The sequence below is a fragment of the Ammospiza caudacuta genome, chromosome 1 (genome assembly GCF_027887145.1).
Source record: "Ammospiza caudacuta isolate bAmmCau1 chromosome 1, bAmmCau1.pri, whole genome shotgun sequence".
Taxonomy (NCBI): domain Eukaryota; kingdom Metazoa; phylum Chordata; class Aves; order Passeriformes; family Passerellidae; genus Ammospiza; species Ammospiza caudacuta.
This window is the reverse complement of record NC_080593.1, coordinates 8766587-8783238: the sequence shown is the minus strand read 5'-3', so window position 1 is coordinate 8783238 and position 16652 is coordinate 8766587. Positions and strand designations below refer to the sequence as shown.

Sequence of the window (16652 nt, the reverse complement as noted above, 5' to 3'; positions counted from 1 at the left end):
AATTCTGTGCTCTGGTTTGCTTCAGCATTACACTTTCATGAACATTAAGCTTATTATTGTAGTTTTAGGCACTGAAGACTTCTGATGGAAACAAGATGGAGATGCTACAATGATCCTAAAATTCAATGGATAAAAATGTCCTACATACTCTTCATCCAACAGGTCTCTCAATGAAGTGACTAAAACTCACTGCTTTGGGGCAAAATAAACCAAATATGATTCTTTGATAGGTAAGGGAGCCAGTAAAATAAAAAAAGAAAATAACAGAAAATTAGAGAAGAAAAGGTCATTTACAACATGAAAAACACAATTTCTCTGTTTTTCAAATAATACTGAATATAACAAGCCTATCTTGCTCTATCCCATTCAAAACACTAAACATGACAACTTGGCAGCATTTCAAGAGCAAGACTCCAGCTTAAAAACATTTTACAGATTGTCTTTATGTAATAACATATTTCTACAAAATATTTTTCTGCATGTCTCATTGTTAAAGGTTACAAAACAGATAGGAATTGTAAAAGCTTTATTTTCTGCACCTGAGTACACCATGTAAAAACAGCTAAACAGTGAAGTGAATTTTGGTAAGTCTTGCTATGCAACACAAAATAACAGATTTCATGAGCAATGTGTGTGCTTGTAACACAGGCTGGCAATGTAACTGCACTGTTAACATCAGTTTAACAAAAACTTCTGGTAACAAATCCTGACAGCATCGGGCAGGAAAAAAAACATGAGGTTGATGCCGAATTTTGCCCCAAAAGGCAAAGAATAACTGCTTAAGAGACTCAGCCTAAGTCAGATAAGCAGGAGGTATTTTATTGCAACGCGTCGGAGAAATCACAAAATGGATTTCTGAGTCTCCCGTAACAAAAGCAGGCTTTTATACAGTTTTGAATATAGGATTACATCAGATCATATGCATAATCGTGAATATTCATAGGGGGCGTGTTGTAGGCGGAGCATGGGCAGGGACACCTCTCTTGAGGATCATCTTGGTGGTCGTTCCGGTTGCCTTCATCACGGGCTGGGGTCTCCTGATGGGTCTTCCTCTTTAAACTTTTGAACTTCTTTCCTAATTTGGTCAATTCCCGGTGTACTTGGCTTGGTCTCTATGGCTTGGCAAAGTTCTTAGGGTCAGTTTGACATTGTTGGCTCTGAACATGCTTAGCCCATCAGTTCCCTACTCCTATCTCTCTTTTCTGTCATTGTGTTTCATGCTTTAGCTGATTTATTGCTTTGTGTTTCCTAATGCTATGCTTTCTTCAAATGCCTCACATTCTATGATTTAACTCATTATTTCTTGAAGGCTATCTGTTTTGGGGTTTCATTCCCCCCTTTTTCTTATAACTTACGAATTCTTTCGTCAAATTTTAATCTTATAGGGCGTTGACATGCTCGTACCATAGCCCATCTTGCTGTGAATCAAAACAGAATGATCAGAGAGACTCATGCAACACATTCTCATGCAACACATTTTTCAAACTCTTCACAATCATGGCCTGGCGCTAAAGCGAAAGTCTATAGCTGCTCTATTCGGCATGATTAACACTTTGCACACCTGTAATTAATAAGCCTAAAACTTCTGTCGTTTTATTTGGCCCATCTTTGGCCTAACATCTCATTTGTTTAGCTCACTAGCTATAATACAACTGCAGCAATGAAATGCATCTCGTGTAGCTTTCACTTTTTTTTTTTCCTTCTTTCTTTTGAGTTTTGCTGTTCCCCACTTTCCTACCTTCAGTCTCTGAAGGTTCTCGATGCACTGACCCAATGCTTGGTCAGGATCTCCCTCAAAGGGCCCTACCACAGATGTTTGGGTCAGTGGGACTTGTTGTCTACACCGGGCAGCCACAATGTGAGAATTTCTCTTTATTTCTAGTCCTTTTAGTTCGTGAATCAAACGCCACCTCACAAAAGCAGTAATTATCTGTTCTGCACTCTCATACAAATTAAGTCCCTCTCTTCCTGGCAAACTTGTAAATTTACTTAACGCTCTAATCTAGCTATGTTCTCTTGCTCATTGGTCATGACACCTCTAACACCAAATTTGCCACACAAGTGCCTGATCATACCAGTAAGTATACCCACACCTAGCACACTTTAGAGCAACTCAAGCACAGCAAAACAAATTACTACAAGCACAACAGGTTGTACTATTCAGTGGTTTGGATTCATCAAATTGCGTGGTAAGAACCCTGTTTATCTAATCTTGTGGTGGGTTTGTTAGGGCTCTGGCAGCTGGTTCACTATATTGCGCGAGACGCTGGAGGTCTTGCTGTACATTAAAGAAAAGCTTTCTCAGCAGTCGTCGTCCTTCATCTCTTGCTGTTATTCTATTCCACTACCCGACATCTCAGATACGTAAGGCTTTATCTATTTAGCAGGTATCTAGAGAGTCCCTCGAGAACTCAATGATCAGAGTTGTAAAGGTTTGAGGTGGAGTCAGAATTATAATGTCTGCTCCTCTTGTTTGTTCTCTGGAGCTTTCTTGACTCGTGGAGTAGATCTACGTGGTTTGCTCTTTGATCTGAACCGCAGTGAAGGTAGTCAGCAGCACTTGGAAAGCTTCCTCCCACTTCTCTTGTAGGGGTTCTCTTAAAAGATTCTTAACATACCCAATCACCGGGATTAAACTGATGCAATTTGCAATCAGGTTGTTTGGGTTGGTGCTCTATCATCACAGTAGCATTTTTATCAAACTGTTTCTCCACCGTAATTACATAATCGTAAATGTATTGATTACCGATTTGGTCTATGGCGTCCCCATTTACAACTTGCATAGCATAAGGTCTACCATACAAAATTTCAAATGGGCTTAACCTTTCTCTTGATCTCGGTTTGACTCTCAACCTCAGCAGAGCAAAATTTTGGCAATTTGCTGTTTGATAAGATGATTCATCTTTTCTACTTGCTCACTGGCCTGTGGACGGTAAGGCGTGTGTAATTGCTATTTGATTTGTAATGCTTTACTTATTGCTCTCACTACTTTTGCACAGAAATGTGTACCCCTATCCGAAGAAATGCTCTTCGGTACCCCAAACCGTGGAATAATTTCATTCAACAGTACTTTAGTTACCTCTCTTTCCTTATTTGTCCTACAAGGGAATGCTTCAGGCCACCCAGAAAATGTATCAGTTAATACCAACAAATACCGAAACCCCCCTTTTTCTTGGGAGTTCAGAAAAATCAATTTGCCATACTTCACCTGGGAATTTACCTCGATTTATGGCCCCTTGGTGTACCTTGGTTCTCGTATTCGGGTTGTTTTTCAGACACCGCTCGCACTGGGACGTAACGTGTTTTACAGTAGTAAATAATTTTGGTCCTGCTATCTTGGTTTGCAAATATTGGTAAAGCGGATCTAGATCCCAGTGGGCCTTCTCATGTTCTGCTTTTACAAACTGCCACATCACATTTCCTGGTACTACTAACTGTCTTGTTTCCAATTGACCCCAACTATTTATTAGGGCCACTATTTCCACTTCCCTAGTTCTTGTGGCAGCCAATTTAGCTTCTGTATCTGCCTTCCTGTTCCCTATTTCTGGAACAGTGTCACCTTTCAGATGTCCCTTACAATGCATTATGGCCACTTGTGCTGGGAGTTGCACCGCCTCTAGCAATCGCAGAACCTCCTCTGCATGTTTGACTGTTTTTCCTTGTGTAGTCAACAGTCCTCTTTCTTTCCAGATGGCCCCATGAGCGTGTACAACGGAAAAAGCATATTTAGAGTCTGTCCATATATTAATTTGCATGTTTTCCGCCAATTCCAGGGCTCGAGTCAGAGCTATCAGTTCTGCCTTTTGGGCTGAAGTCCCTGCAGGCAAGGGGTTTGACTCAATTACCCTTTCTGTAGTAGTGACTGCATAGCCAGCCATTCTTACTCCTCGCTTCACGAAGCTGCTGCCATCCGAGAACCAGTTGTCCGCATCTTCGAGCAGCTCTTCTTTGAGATCTGGGCGACTGTAGTAGACGGCTTCAATTGTTTCCAGGCAGTCGTGTTCGATGGGTTCTGCTGGGGCTCTCCCTTCTAGAAATGAAGCTGGGTTCACAATGTTAGTTACCTGAATGGTTACATCATCTGATTCAGCCAGGATGGCCTGGTATTTTAGGAATCTGGAAGGCGACAACCAATGGTTGCCTTTCTGTTCCAGCACAGCCGACACAGTGTGAGATACTAACACAGTCACCTTTTGGCCCAACGTGAGCTTCCTGGCCTCCTCTATGTTAATTATCACTGCGGCCACTGTCCTCAGACAGCCTGGCCATCCTTTACTTACTTCATCCAATCGCTTGGAGAAGTAGGCCACAGCCCTCTTGTGTGGTCCCAACTGCTGTGCTAAGACTCCTAGGGCCATCCCTTGTCGTTCATGGGAGAACAGCCAGAATGGTTTTAATACATCTGGGAGACCTAAGGCCGGTGCTCTCATTAGCTCCAGCTTCAACTTCCTGAAGGCCCCTTCTGCCTCGGGAGTCCAAACTAGAACGTCCTTAGTTTCCTTCAACAAATCATACAGTGGTTTAGCGAGTATTCCATACTGGTAGATCCATAGCCGACACCAACCTGTCATCCCCAGAAAGGCGCGCAGATCTCTCACCGTCTCTGGTTTAGACATCTGGCAGATGGCCTCTTTCCTAGCTGCTCCCAGGGATCGCTGTCCTCTGGAGACTTCGTATCCCAGGTACACCATTTCTTTTGCACCAGCTGTGCTTTCTGTTGAGAGACTCGATATCCACTTAAACCCAGGAAATTTAACAAGGAAATAGTCCATTCAATGCATTCTTCTTCTGTCACTGTTGCTATTAGGAGGTCGTCTACATACACTGCAGAAGAGTGCCATCTCCCAGCGGCCTTTCTCACTGTTCTAAGGCAAAAATCTTTTGACTCTCGGGAGCTAAGGGAAGGCAGAAGAATGCGTCTTTCAAATCTAATACGGTGAACCAGGCCAAGTTGTCCTTCAGTCTAGTTAAAAGCGTGTATGGATTAGCGACTATCGGATGTAATGTCTTGGTTATTTCGTTTACTGCTCTCAGATCCTGAACTAGTCTATAAGCTCCATTAGGTTTCTTTACTGGCAGGATCGGTGTATTAAAATCCGATTCGCATTCTATCAATGACCTCAGTTCCAAAAACCTTTTGATTATGGGCTCAATCCCCTTCCTTTCTTCTATCCTCAGAGGGTATTGTTTTCTTACCACTGGTCTTGCCCCAATCGATGCTGCTTGTTTTGATTTCAGGGGGAATTGTGGAAGGGGCTAGCAGCGGGCCTGTTAGCTAAAGGAGAGAGAAGTAAGAAGAAGAGGCTGATAAGGAGCTTTCTCCAAGGCCTTGGCAGCTTTCCCAGAAGCTTCGGCAGCTTTCCTGGAAGTTTTGGCAGCTTTCCCAGAAGCTCTGGTAGCATGCCAGGTAACTCCCTTGGCATCTGAACTTTCTTCACCAAGTTCCCCATCAGAGCCCCCTTCTACCTCAGCCCCCCCCCCCCCCCCCCCCCCCCCCCGGTCTGGTATCAGCCCCGACTCTTCGTCCGCATCTTACTCAGTTTCTCTCTCTATTCTCCATTCCTTTAAAGCTTCAAAGAGCGAGTTCCAGGTTACTGCTAAATCAACAGCTGTTTTATCTCCCGCTCGAGCAGTAGCCCAGACTAACGGGTGAGTCTTGCTCAGGATTTGCTCGAAATTGTGATTCTCAGGTTAAGGTTCTACACAGCTGATTGTTAGGCTTAGAACTAGCTGTAATCAGTCGTTCCTCATTTACTTGAAATTCTAATTTGTCTTTGTTGAATTTTATTATGGCTCCCAAGTTCTCCAATAGGTCTCTTCCCAATAAGGGCTTTGGTGAATTTGGTAAATATAAGAACTGATGAATTCCCATTTGTTTCCCAATATTGTATTTAATGGGTTTTAAAAAGTAAGGCTTTTCTGGTTGGCCTGTTGCTCTCACAAATTGTACAAATTCATCACTTTCAGGTACCAATTCCTGATTTAAAACCGAAAAAGTTGCTCCCGTATTAATCAAAAGTACTGTTTGAACTGTGCTTTAACCCACTAAGTTAATTGATCTACTATAATTAACAAATATTTCCACCAACCTACTTTAAGCAAGTCTACAAAATCAACTTGGACCTTTTGAAATAGCCGTTAGGCTGTTTTGCATCCTCCAGGGGGAGGGCTTTTAAACACCTTTTTATTTACCTTTTAACAGGTGAGACACCCCTGGGTAATTTGCTTTTTAATTTCAAATATCCTCATACACTCAAAGACATTTTAAAAAGTGGTCACAAAAGGCTCTTGTTTCCCAGTATGTCCGTCTATACAAGTTATCTAAAATCAAATGTGCCACTGGTTTTGGCATCATAATTCTATCATCAGGAAAAACTCACTTTTCTTCCTTAAATGTTGCTCCTAATTTCCTTATAGCTGCCAATTTTACTAGCGGAAAGGAAAGAGTCTCCTGCTGAATTTCTATTTTTTTTTTTTTTGTAAAGTCATGATTTCAGTATCTCCCTTTCTTAAGGTCGCTCTTTTTGCTTCTTTACCAGCCAAATTATTTCTCTGACTCTAATATCCCTCTCCCTCTGGTGGTTTTTTTTTTATATGAACTATCGCTTTTTTTTTTTTTTTTTTTAATTATCAAACCCCCATATATTAACCCCTTCCTTTGAGTGTTTATAAGTCTCCTTCCAAATTTCTCTAAAAGTATGTACTACACTAAAAACCTACTTTGGAGTCTGTATAAATAGTCCCTTTTTGCCTTTTTAAAATTCACAGGCTTGCGCTGACCAGGAGGGACTAAGGGGACTAGACTCCTTCACCCTAAACTTTTTCCCACTTCACCTGAATGCCAACTCATGTCATTAATTTCTAGATTATCTTCTTCAGGTAAAGAATGAATTTCAAGTTTTCCTTCACAGGGTTTTATCTGTAAATTTAGGGCTAGTATTAGATCTCTGCCTAACATATTCTCCTCGGCCTCTGGTATCAACAATAAATCATTTACTCCAAATTTGTCATTTGTTTCAATTTTCGCTCCTTTTATTACAGGAACAGGGAAAGCTTCTCCTGTGATTCCGATTACTGAAACTCGCTCACAACTTATCTCACATCCCTGGGGTAATTTTGTCACTGTTGACCGAGAAACTCCTGCATTTACTAAAAAGTACAAATTCTTCACTCTGAGGACCTACTCTTAGCTTTATTATCAAGGGCTCTTCTAGGTGTAATTCGGTCCTCTTCGTTAAACAAAACTCTTGCCCTCTCTGATTTTCTTGAGAAGTTTTCTCATCTTGCTGTTTCTTTCTGCAATTTTTTTGCAGGTGCCCCTTCTTATGACAATAAAAACAGGTAGGTCCCGCACCCTTCAAAGTGGGGCAAGAATTTTTAAAGTGTTTTTTTTTCTTGCCGCGGAAAAAAACGCACAGGTCTTGTGTTCCTAAAAATAGATCCTGAATTCCACTGTTTGTCTTTCCCTGCAAATTTTTCTGTATTCAAAGCTGCCTGCATTTCTTGAACTGCTGCCACCAAAATTCTGGCATCTGCTTTCTGCTTTTTCTCATTTCTACTACATGCATCACAGCAACATTCCTTAGGCTTTGGACCCTTCTTATCCCTTTCCAGGGCTAGTAGAACAGACACATGAAGACCACCAACTAATAGACCAGACAGACACATGAAAACCACCAATTAACAGACCTCTCTCCCATTCTCAGAAAGCATTCTTAGTTCTTGACCCTTAATTCACAGTATTATAACATTAAACACAATGTTAAAAAAGTTTCCCACACAATAAAAACAAACTAAAGATACCAAGATAAACAAATACTCCTTCTAACAGCAGGACTTTAACCTGCGTTTCTATTACCGGGACTCTCACCCAGTAGCAGGACTTTAACCTGCGTTTCTATTACCATGCCTCTAACCCAGCTGGGATTCTTTACTGGGGCGTCCCCCAGCTTTCCCTTCGGGCGGTCACGTCTGACCCCCGTTTCCCAACAAAGCGCTTTATCCCAAAACCAATAAACAATTCAAATACCTCTTAATTGGAGCAGGAGATGCAGGGAACCCTTCGTCCACCGAAAGCGCCGGTCCGGGGGGGAAGTCTCTTCTGACAAAAAATTCGTCAGGGGCGCCCAGAGAATCCCGACCCCGGACTCGGCCCGGGAGGACCTCTCAAGGCCCGGATCTCCTGTCTGGTCCCATCTGGGTCGCCAGAACATGATGCCGAATTTTGCCCCAAAAGGCAAAGAATAACTGCTTAAGAGACTCAGCCTAAGTCAGATAAGCAGGAGGTATTTTATTGCGACGCGTCGGAGAAATCACAAAATGGATTTCTGAGTCTCCCGTAACAAAAGCAGGCTTTTATACAGTTTTGAATATAGGATTACATCAGATCATATGCATAATCGTGAATATTCATAGGGGGCGTGTTGTAGGCGGAGCATGGGCAGGGACACCTCTCTTGAGGATCATCTTGGTGGTCGTTCCGGTTGCCTTCATCATGGGCTGGGGTCTCCTGATGGGTCTTCCTCTTTAAACTTTTGAACTTCTTTCCTAATTTGGTCAATTCCCGGTGTACTTGGCTTGGTCTCTATGGCTTGGCAAAGTTCTTAGGGTCAGTTTGACATTGTTGGCTCTGAACATGCTTAGCCCATCAGTTCCCTACTCCTATCTCTCTTTTCTGTCATTGTGTTTCATGCTTTAGCTGATTTATTGCTTTATGTGTTTCCTAATGCTATGCTTTCTTCAAATGCCTCACATTCTATGATTTAACTCATTATTTCTTGAAGGCTATCTGTTTTGGGGTTTCAAGGTCAACAGGAATTTCTGAATCCAAGTCTGTGCCACAAACCCAGCACTTCATGAAGCCCATTACGAATCCAGTCCCACTTACTACAAAATAATCAACCCTTCTACACCATCACAAAAATCACGTTCAGCCTTACTCCCACATTATGCACAAATACCCCACGCTCAAACACAAACAGTTCAGTTTATCTGTTCAGGGACAGACACCAGACAGCCTTGGTATTGGTAAACAATTACTCACAGAAGCTCTAAGTACTTGGTGACTAAGTGTAACAACCTAATATCTGCCTAACACGTTCCTCAATTAGTGCATTTCATGTTTTGTTTTCAAATTATTTCTGTAGACAAAGTTTGGCTTCCTCAAAGACATAAAACAAAAAGTAAGTTATACAGGAGAGAAATTATTTGTATCTTCTTATAACCAACTTTTTTTTTAGAGTTTGTATGCCAAGCAAGTCATTAGCAGTATGCAAGATCAGAACTAATTATGATATGGTGTCTGGAATTGAAATTTTGTAATCAATGCTTGAAAGAAACAGGGCCTCTTCCTTTTTTTTTTTTTTAATTAATAAACCACATCTAAACCCAAAACCACCAAGTCACAAAAAAAATACTTTCAAAGTCTGATTGAACTAGAAAATATATTTGCTTTGGAAAACCAAAAGCGCCATAGTCTTTCTATTACAAATGCTGAGCAGTGACGGAAAGCTGAGAGCTTCAATGAAATGCACACGAGCTCGGTTCCCAAATGGATTTGGACACTGATGAGAAACTGCAACTCTCCAGAAACTCTCCAGTACATTTCACAGCAAACAAAGTTATAGTTAAAACTGAGGCTGCAGCACAACATAACACAGGATGAATCACATCACTTACTTGGAAGTTTTTTGGTCAAGCCTGTGAAAGCCATCATCTTAACTTATTCTGACAACAAATTCTATGTGACCTAAAATCTGAGGTTTAGTATTTGATACAAAATAGTTTTGCCTGGCTTTTGTAAACTGATACTAAGGCTAAGTTTATTTCATATGACCTGAAAAGAGATGACATTCAGAAGAGTTAGACCTTATCAAAAAAGCAGAGATTAAGCATTGCTGTGTTTAGAGGACATCTCCCTGCCTCAAGCACGCTGAAGTTTTTGGCACTAGTTTTTAGTGCAATACTACATACAACACAAGTGCACTGGTTCTTGGTACCTTGAGCATATTATTTCATGAACTATGAACTCTTTAGATCTCCAAGACATGGAGGAGTTTTAATGTGTGCATCACCCAGGCACAATGCAGAATCTGTTTCCAGTCCCTGGAGGCCACTGCAGAATAGCCTGAAGCACAAGTTCCACTGAATCCGTCACCCTGGACAACTTCTGCATCCCTGGGCAGAGATCCGCCCCACACAGAATGCACCACACATCACACGGGCTGTGCCAGCAGCGCCAGCTTTGCTCCACTTTTTATCAACTGCTTCACAAGAGGCTTTTAAAGCCCTGACACTGCTGGGAGTGCAAGAGCCAACCTCAGACATGTTCACATGAAATGAAGCTGCTGACAGCCACGGAGGTAAAGAAACAGCCATTCTGCTTCTCTCCATGCAGGACTTCCAGCAGGAAGGGACACATCTGGCAATGGACCCTCTCCAACTCCTCCTCCACCCCATCCCATGTCATGACTCACAACCCCAAGACATCTCCACCCAAAGTCTTCCTGACCACTGATGTTCATCAGAAGTAAATTAATCTGAACATAAAATTTACAATAATTTTCCCTTACTGCACTATGGCAGAAAATGAAGAGATTCTCCTTGCTTTGTTTTGAACATGGTTTGTTGTTTAACCTCTCCCTAAATGAGACTAATATCTAGCTGCACACTGACTGCAGTAAGTATCAAGAAAATGTCAGCATTTATACAAAATGGTTGTTACCTTATATGATCATTAAACCATGTAATAGTCCAGGTTTGAAGGGACTCTCCAACACCACCTGGTCTCCCATGAAAAAGGGAGCCTAGATGAGATAATTTACCTAGCATCCTGTCAAACATATCCTGAAAGTCTCCAGTAACAGAGGTTCCATCATGTACCTGAGGAAATTCTTCCAGTGAGTGATTACCTCCCTGTTAAGAGTCTTTTTTGCAGCAAGTGAAGCCTCTCCTGGTGCAATTTGTAGCCACTGTCCCTTGCCTGCTCTTCACGGACCCTTGTGAAGAGAAAGCTTCCATGCTCTCTGTACTCACCTTCTAAGATTATGTTACTCAATATTCAGTGTTTCCTCTGGTTCTGTTTGTGTGTGTAAAATTGGAACAAAGTTTGGGAACCAGTCCCTTATCAATGAGCAACTATGAGCCCTCAAGGTCCCATCACCAGCACACCCACCTCAACTCCTCCTGTTTCAACATGCAGCCATTCTACAACTTGAAGCAGGCTGCATCAGGCTGATCAGCTAAAGAATTTGCAAGCTGTTATGCAACTGTGAATTACTCCCAGAGACCTCACAGACCATCACTGCAAAACTTTCTAGTTTGTGAAACCCAACACCAAAAGAGCCTTAACCTTCATCCTCAGAAAGCTTTGCTGCACCAACATATCTGGTCACAAAAGTACTTGTGAATGATTTATTCTGAAGAATCACATCACTTATTTCCCCAAAGCTTTAAAAACTATCAGTGAGCAATGAGTCCATGCATGCTGTCCAACACCTGCCTTCCATCAAATACGCTGAAATGTTCAGCCAACACAGACATTCCACATTTCATTCTCAGTCCTGTAACACACCCTTACAGAGGACTTAAACTTTAATCTGCATCCTCAAAACCAAAACTATCTAATTTTGTCAGCTATCATGCTACAAGTCAAATTAACACTAATTTGTATGCCTAATACCTATTCTGTACTATTTTAGCAATCATTAGCCTTTTTTTTAAGAAAACAGTGGGGTGCTGTTATGCCCATAATTTAAAGTCTTTTCCTCACCCCCAAAATTTAAAAACTAAATCCCAAACATTAATTTCTATAGTCAAAACTTTAAATGACCAAAACTACTTAGTTCAGAGCTTCTTTCACATGCTACCACTACTGACTTTAGAAAGCAGTCCCCTTCCAAAACCAGCTGCATATTCAATTTCTGTAAGTCCTAGGCTTTCTTGACTGGGCTTTAAAAGTGTATTTAACAACCTCACCCAGGAATTGTCCCTGAGTAGTCACAAGGACCACATAAGTGTGTGACCTGTGGGTTCCTCCATTCAGCAAGTGTTGCACCAAGAGCAAACAAACACTTCTATATGGGGCAGGGCTCATATTTAAGTGGCCACCATTTACTGATGAGCACAGTGTGAATGATGAACAAACTGCTTATGTCCACTTAAAACAAAGGGATCCCAATTCACCCTTGAACACAAATGGAACGCCACAACAACAAAAATCAGCCTTGAAATGGCAGTTTTACCACTTTGTTGAAGGTTGCCTGCTGCAGAACATGAAAGCACGTTCATTCAACTTGAAGCAGTTTTAAACAAGAGAAACAAAATGCTTCACAAGTGAAACTTTCCTTAAATTACTCCATCCTCACAATACCACAAAAACTTCCACCTAACACATGAAGAGCAACCTTACTTCCACATGACAAGTGGAACCACAGACCAGAACCACAGAAATTAGCACAAAGACTTTTGAAAAGTAACTCCAATATTGCAGTATATTTAATCCTATTATAACAATGTTCAAGGTATTAAACAACTTGCTGTCTCACCAGTAGTGCTGTCCTTTCTAGCCTTCTTCCCAAATTCAGCTCCTAAATTTGGGAATTTCTTTGTAATATTTACCTTTATGTGTGGCAAGACTTCCCATAAAAATGCAATTATGGGTAAAAATGTAATTATGGTTATGTGCCTTGTTACCCACCAAACGAACCATGGAGCACAGTCAGACCCCTCAGCAAAGTGAGCACTGAACCAACCACCCCTCTCCTCCTCGACAACAACTTACAGACACTAAATCACCAAAAACTTTCATACAGATAAGGACAAGTGGGTCAACTGACCACTCTGATCAGTCTGTAAACTGCTACTCCTAATGAAAGCAAGTACAGAAACACACAAATCCTCTCAACTGTATCACTCCTGAAAACTCTGGAGAGACTTCTAAAATACTTTCCTTTAATCACCCAACCAAATATTAATATTTGCTTATATTGCAAATATTGCTTAATCAGAACCACAGAGCTGTCTATTAAAACGCTGCTTGTAGAAGTATCTGTGTTCATGCAGAAGCACAGCGGAACAAACACCTGAGAGTCTTGGAGTCAAACACTGACTTCATTTTACACTTCTCAAGTGAGATCCTCCACTTCTGCATAGTCTATGAAATAAATTAAACTACACCGTAAAGACGTGTTACTCAAGCCACACACCTGTACCTGTAAAATCTATGCGAAAAAACACCAACCATCCCTAGAGGCGGACGTGGCACTCAGTACCGCGGTTTAGTTGATACAGCGGTGTTCGGCCATAGGTTGGGCTGGGCGGTCTCAGAGATGTTTTCCAACCTAACAGATCCTGGAATGTCTTTCACTAAAACCCACCCACGTCCCCGGAAGGCCCCGCGCCGAGGCCGCTGTCCCCGCGGGCCGTGCCCCGCCGAGCGGCCGCAGCCGCTCCCCGCCATGGCCGGCCCCGGGACCGGAGCGGCGCTGCCGGGACCCCGCGATGCCAGGGCCGCTCCCGCAGCCCCGATCCGCGCCCCCGGCCCCGGCCACGCGGGACGCGCCGCCCCCAGCCGGGCCCGCGGCAGCAGCGGCAGCGCCTCCGCCCCGGGCGGGCCCCGCCGAGCCCGCGGTGCCCTCACCCCGCCGGCCGCGCCGCCCCGAGCCGGCCCCGCTCCCCCGGGCGCGGCCCCAGCACCCACCTGCGCCTCCTCCCAGCGCGGCAGCCATGGCTCTTCGGCCGGCCCGGGCGGCGGCGGGTCGCGGCAGCGCCGCGGTGCCGCCCGCCGGAGCGGCGGGTGCCGGTTGCCGCGGCGAAGGACGCGGGCGAGGGGCCGGGAAGGGCTCGGATTCAGCGCCCGGCGGGCCCCGCTCCCGCCGCCGGAGAACAACAAACTAGCACGACATGGCGGCCGCCACCGCCGTCGCCGCCGCGCTGCATGCCGGGACGGCGGCGGACCTCGGGCCCTCCCTCCGCGGCGGGGGCGGGCGGGCGGCGCGCGCCGCTGGTTGGTCAGGCCGGCGCTTCCCGCGCGTGCGCGGGGCGGGAGGGCGGCGCGCGTGCGCGGTGGAAAGGGCGGGCGGGGCGCGTGCGCGGGGGCGGCGTGAGGGCGGAATGGCGGCCGGGGCGGGGCACGGGGCGCAGGGTGCGGGCAGTGTTCGCTGTCCCGGCTGCGTGCGTGGCGGCTGAGCCGGTGCTGGTTCACCTGGCCTGCGCAAACAGGGGGAGTGGGAGGGAGAGACTCTCTCATGGGGGTCTGTGCGTGTCTTTTGCGGACGTGGGTGACTCCTCGTAGCACCGCTGAAATGCGCGGCCCGCACTGAATCACGGGCTCAGTTAGGTTGGGAAAGACCTCTGAGATCATCGAGGCCAGCCCGTGACGGAAGAGCGGCATAGCAATTACAGCCCGGCACTGAGTGCCACGTCCAGTCTTTCTAAATGCTTCCAGGAACGGTGACTCCTCCACCACCCTGAGCAGCCCATTCCAGTCCCTAATCGCGCACTCTGTCCCACCTAAACTTCCCCTGGTGCAGCTCAAGATTATTTCTTGTCCTATCGCATATTGCTTTAGAAATGAGATCAGCTCTCCGCTGACCACACCCTCCTTTCAGGTGGTTGTAAAGAGTGATAAGGTGCCCCTGAGTCTCCTTTTCTCCAGGCTGAGCGGCCCCAGTTCCCTCAGCTGCTCCTTGCCATTCTTGCACTCCAGACCCTGCCCCAGCTCCGTTTCCTTTCTGTGGAGCCGCTCCAGCAGATCCAATGTCCTTCCTGAATGGAGGGTACCAGAGCTGCGCATATGGGGCTGCATTGAGGCTTCAGCTTGAACCACCGAGTACAGCTGCCTGTTGGGTGACAAAACACCTCACAAATCATTAAATACACCATGAAGGGGATGGTCAAGGTGTGTTAGGGAGATCTGTGGTCTCCCATCTTTCAAGGCTTGAGCATGCCTTGAATTAATAACCCATGTATTAATTGAAGAAGTTCAGATCCTGTGGCTCTTGCTTCCCCACTCAAACCTCACCTGAGTTCATCTCCCTTTACAGGTTCAGAGTTACAACACGCTCACTTTAGTTCACTGCAAGTTGTGAATCCCTTCCTGCTGGCACTCCAAGCACTGCCCTCCTGGCTGCTTGGCTACTTGCCCCCCTCTCATTTTCACTGTGGCTGCTGAGTATATCAGTTTGGATCACTGATCAGAAAAGTAATTACCAAAAAGTTTTCCTTTCAACTTTTCCTTCCTGACTTCTCCAAGTTTTAACAGGGAAATCCAGACTTCTGCACAGGCCAGCTTAAATGCAATATAAAATTATGCCATGATATAAAACAAACTTCTAAGTTATACTACTTGTAAGGAAACCAAATCTGACCTAAAACAATTTAATGGAGCCTACTATAACAAGACTAGTTCAAGTAAATGGCAAAACTTTCCCAGGTGGACAAGTCCTCATGGAAATAATTAACAATGTTAGTATTTAAATTATCAGCGTTATCTGATTAAACCCTCGCTAGGAGAATAGGGAAGTTCTCATGTCACTTTGTTCTGTGCTCCCTGCAGACTTGTCTCTACATTGCATTTGATCTCATTTTTCAGGTTTTCTTCACAACCATACAGGCAGAAGTTTATTCTTTATGTATTCCTACAAACTCACAGCCAAATTCTGCTTTAATGTGGGAAACAGGCCATCAGTGGGTGATGCTTGCTGATAATTTAATGTGTAGTCCATCAGTTCAGCCCTGACTGCCTGACATGGGAGTGATGAGTGAATACAACAATCACCAATGGTAAAAACCCATGAGGATTTCAGTGGGGGGCCAGGAGTTCACCAATTGCTTCTTGGTATTGATCTTCCTTTCCTGAAGCTGCTTTGCAGTACAAAAGAGATTCCTGGCAAGGGAAGGAGTTTCCTGGACCCTTTAAAGGCTGTGCGGGGCAAGACTCAGCCAGGCTCAGCTGCAGCCTGTTACAATTCACAGCTCTCCTGTCAAAATTCTCTGTATAATTTGTTTGATGCTGGAAAATTGTTAAACAGTGTTCACAATGGGCAGCTTTGTGGAATTCACATATGTAGATTTTATGGATATTTTATACTCTATATTTTTGCTCATTTTAATAACAAATTTTTTGACTGACAGTCCAAACAGAAACCAATTACCATTTTCTTAACAGACCAGTCCAATGTTAAAGAGAAATAACAGGACACTTAACTATTATTTTGATAATATACAGACACTTTAGCCATTTTGCACAGCTCTGGTACAAAAAAGTGGCCATCTCCAGGTGTCCAAACTTCAACAGATGTGAAACAGGGACCTAAATGGTAATGACAGAGACAGGTATGGTGACTCTACTCACCTTCACTCAGAATTTTCTATGAATTTTCAAATTCCAGGAACTGTACTTGCTCTGGATTCTGTATAAAAAGCTCCAACTTTTTCTCTGCACTGCCTACACCATGCTATAAATGCAAATGTGCTTGTGTCTTTTCAGTAAGTTAACATGCAGCTTCTGGAACCCAGGAATTAAAATTATTGTATGTGAATTAATCATCAATTAAAAAAATACTTTTGAAAGTTCTGCATAAATTACATATTTGCCTGTGCATCTTCCAACTAAATCCTGTTGTAGTCAGGAATGCAACAGATTGTCTTGC

At 44.0% G+C, this 16652-nt stretch overlaps 2 protein-coding genes across 2 annotated transcripts in view; both read right to left on the bottom strand.

Moving 5' to 3' along the window:
- The window catches only part of RBM33 (RNA binding motif protein 33), a 100174-nt gene extending 90545 nt beyond the window's left edge, over nucleotides 1-9629 (bottom strand). The window contains exon 1 of the mRNA XM_058815625.1: nucleotides 8030-9629. Within this exon, the coding sequence (XP_058671608.1) occupies nucleotides 8030-8213 (184 nt within the window). The 5' untranslated portion in view covers nucleotides 8214-9629. The remainder of the gene's footprint in view (nucleotides 1-8029) is intronic.
- On the bottom strand, nucleotides 1251-13925 carry LOC131564987 (uncharacterized). Its single transcript, XM_058815615.1, has 2 exons — nucleotides 13700-13925; nucleotides 1251-5275 (listed from the first exon to the last, which is right to left on the bottom strand). Exon 2 carries the CDS (start codon nucleotides 4770-4772, stop codon nucleotides 3135-3137), a length of 1638 nt encoding a protein of 545 aa, XP_058671598.1. The 5' UTR covers nucleotides 4773-5275; nucleotides 13700-13925; the 3' UTR covers nucleotides 1251-3134.
- Nucleotides 13926-16652: the final 2727 nt, after the last annotated feature.

Coding starts and splice junctions, on each gene's coding strand:
- LOC131564987 (XM_058815615.1), bottom strand. CDS start 4,772: ATGGACTATTTCCTTGTTAAATTTCCTGGGTTTAAGTGGATATCGAGT.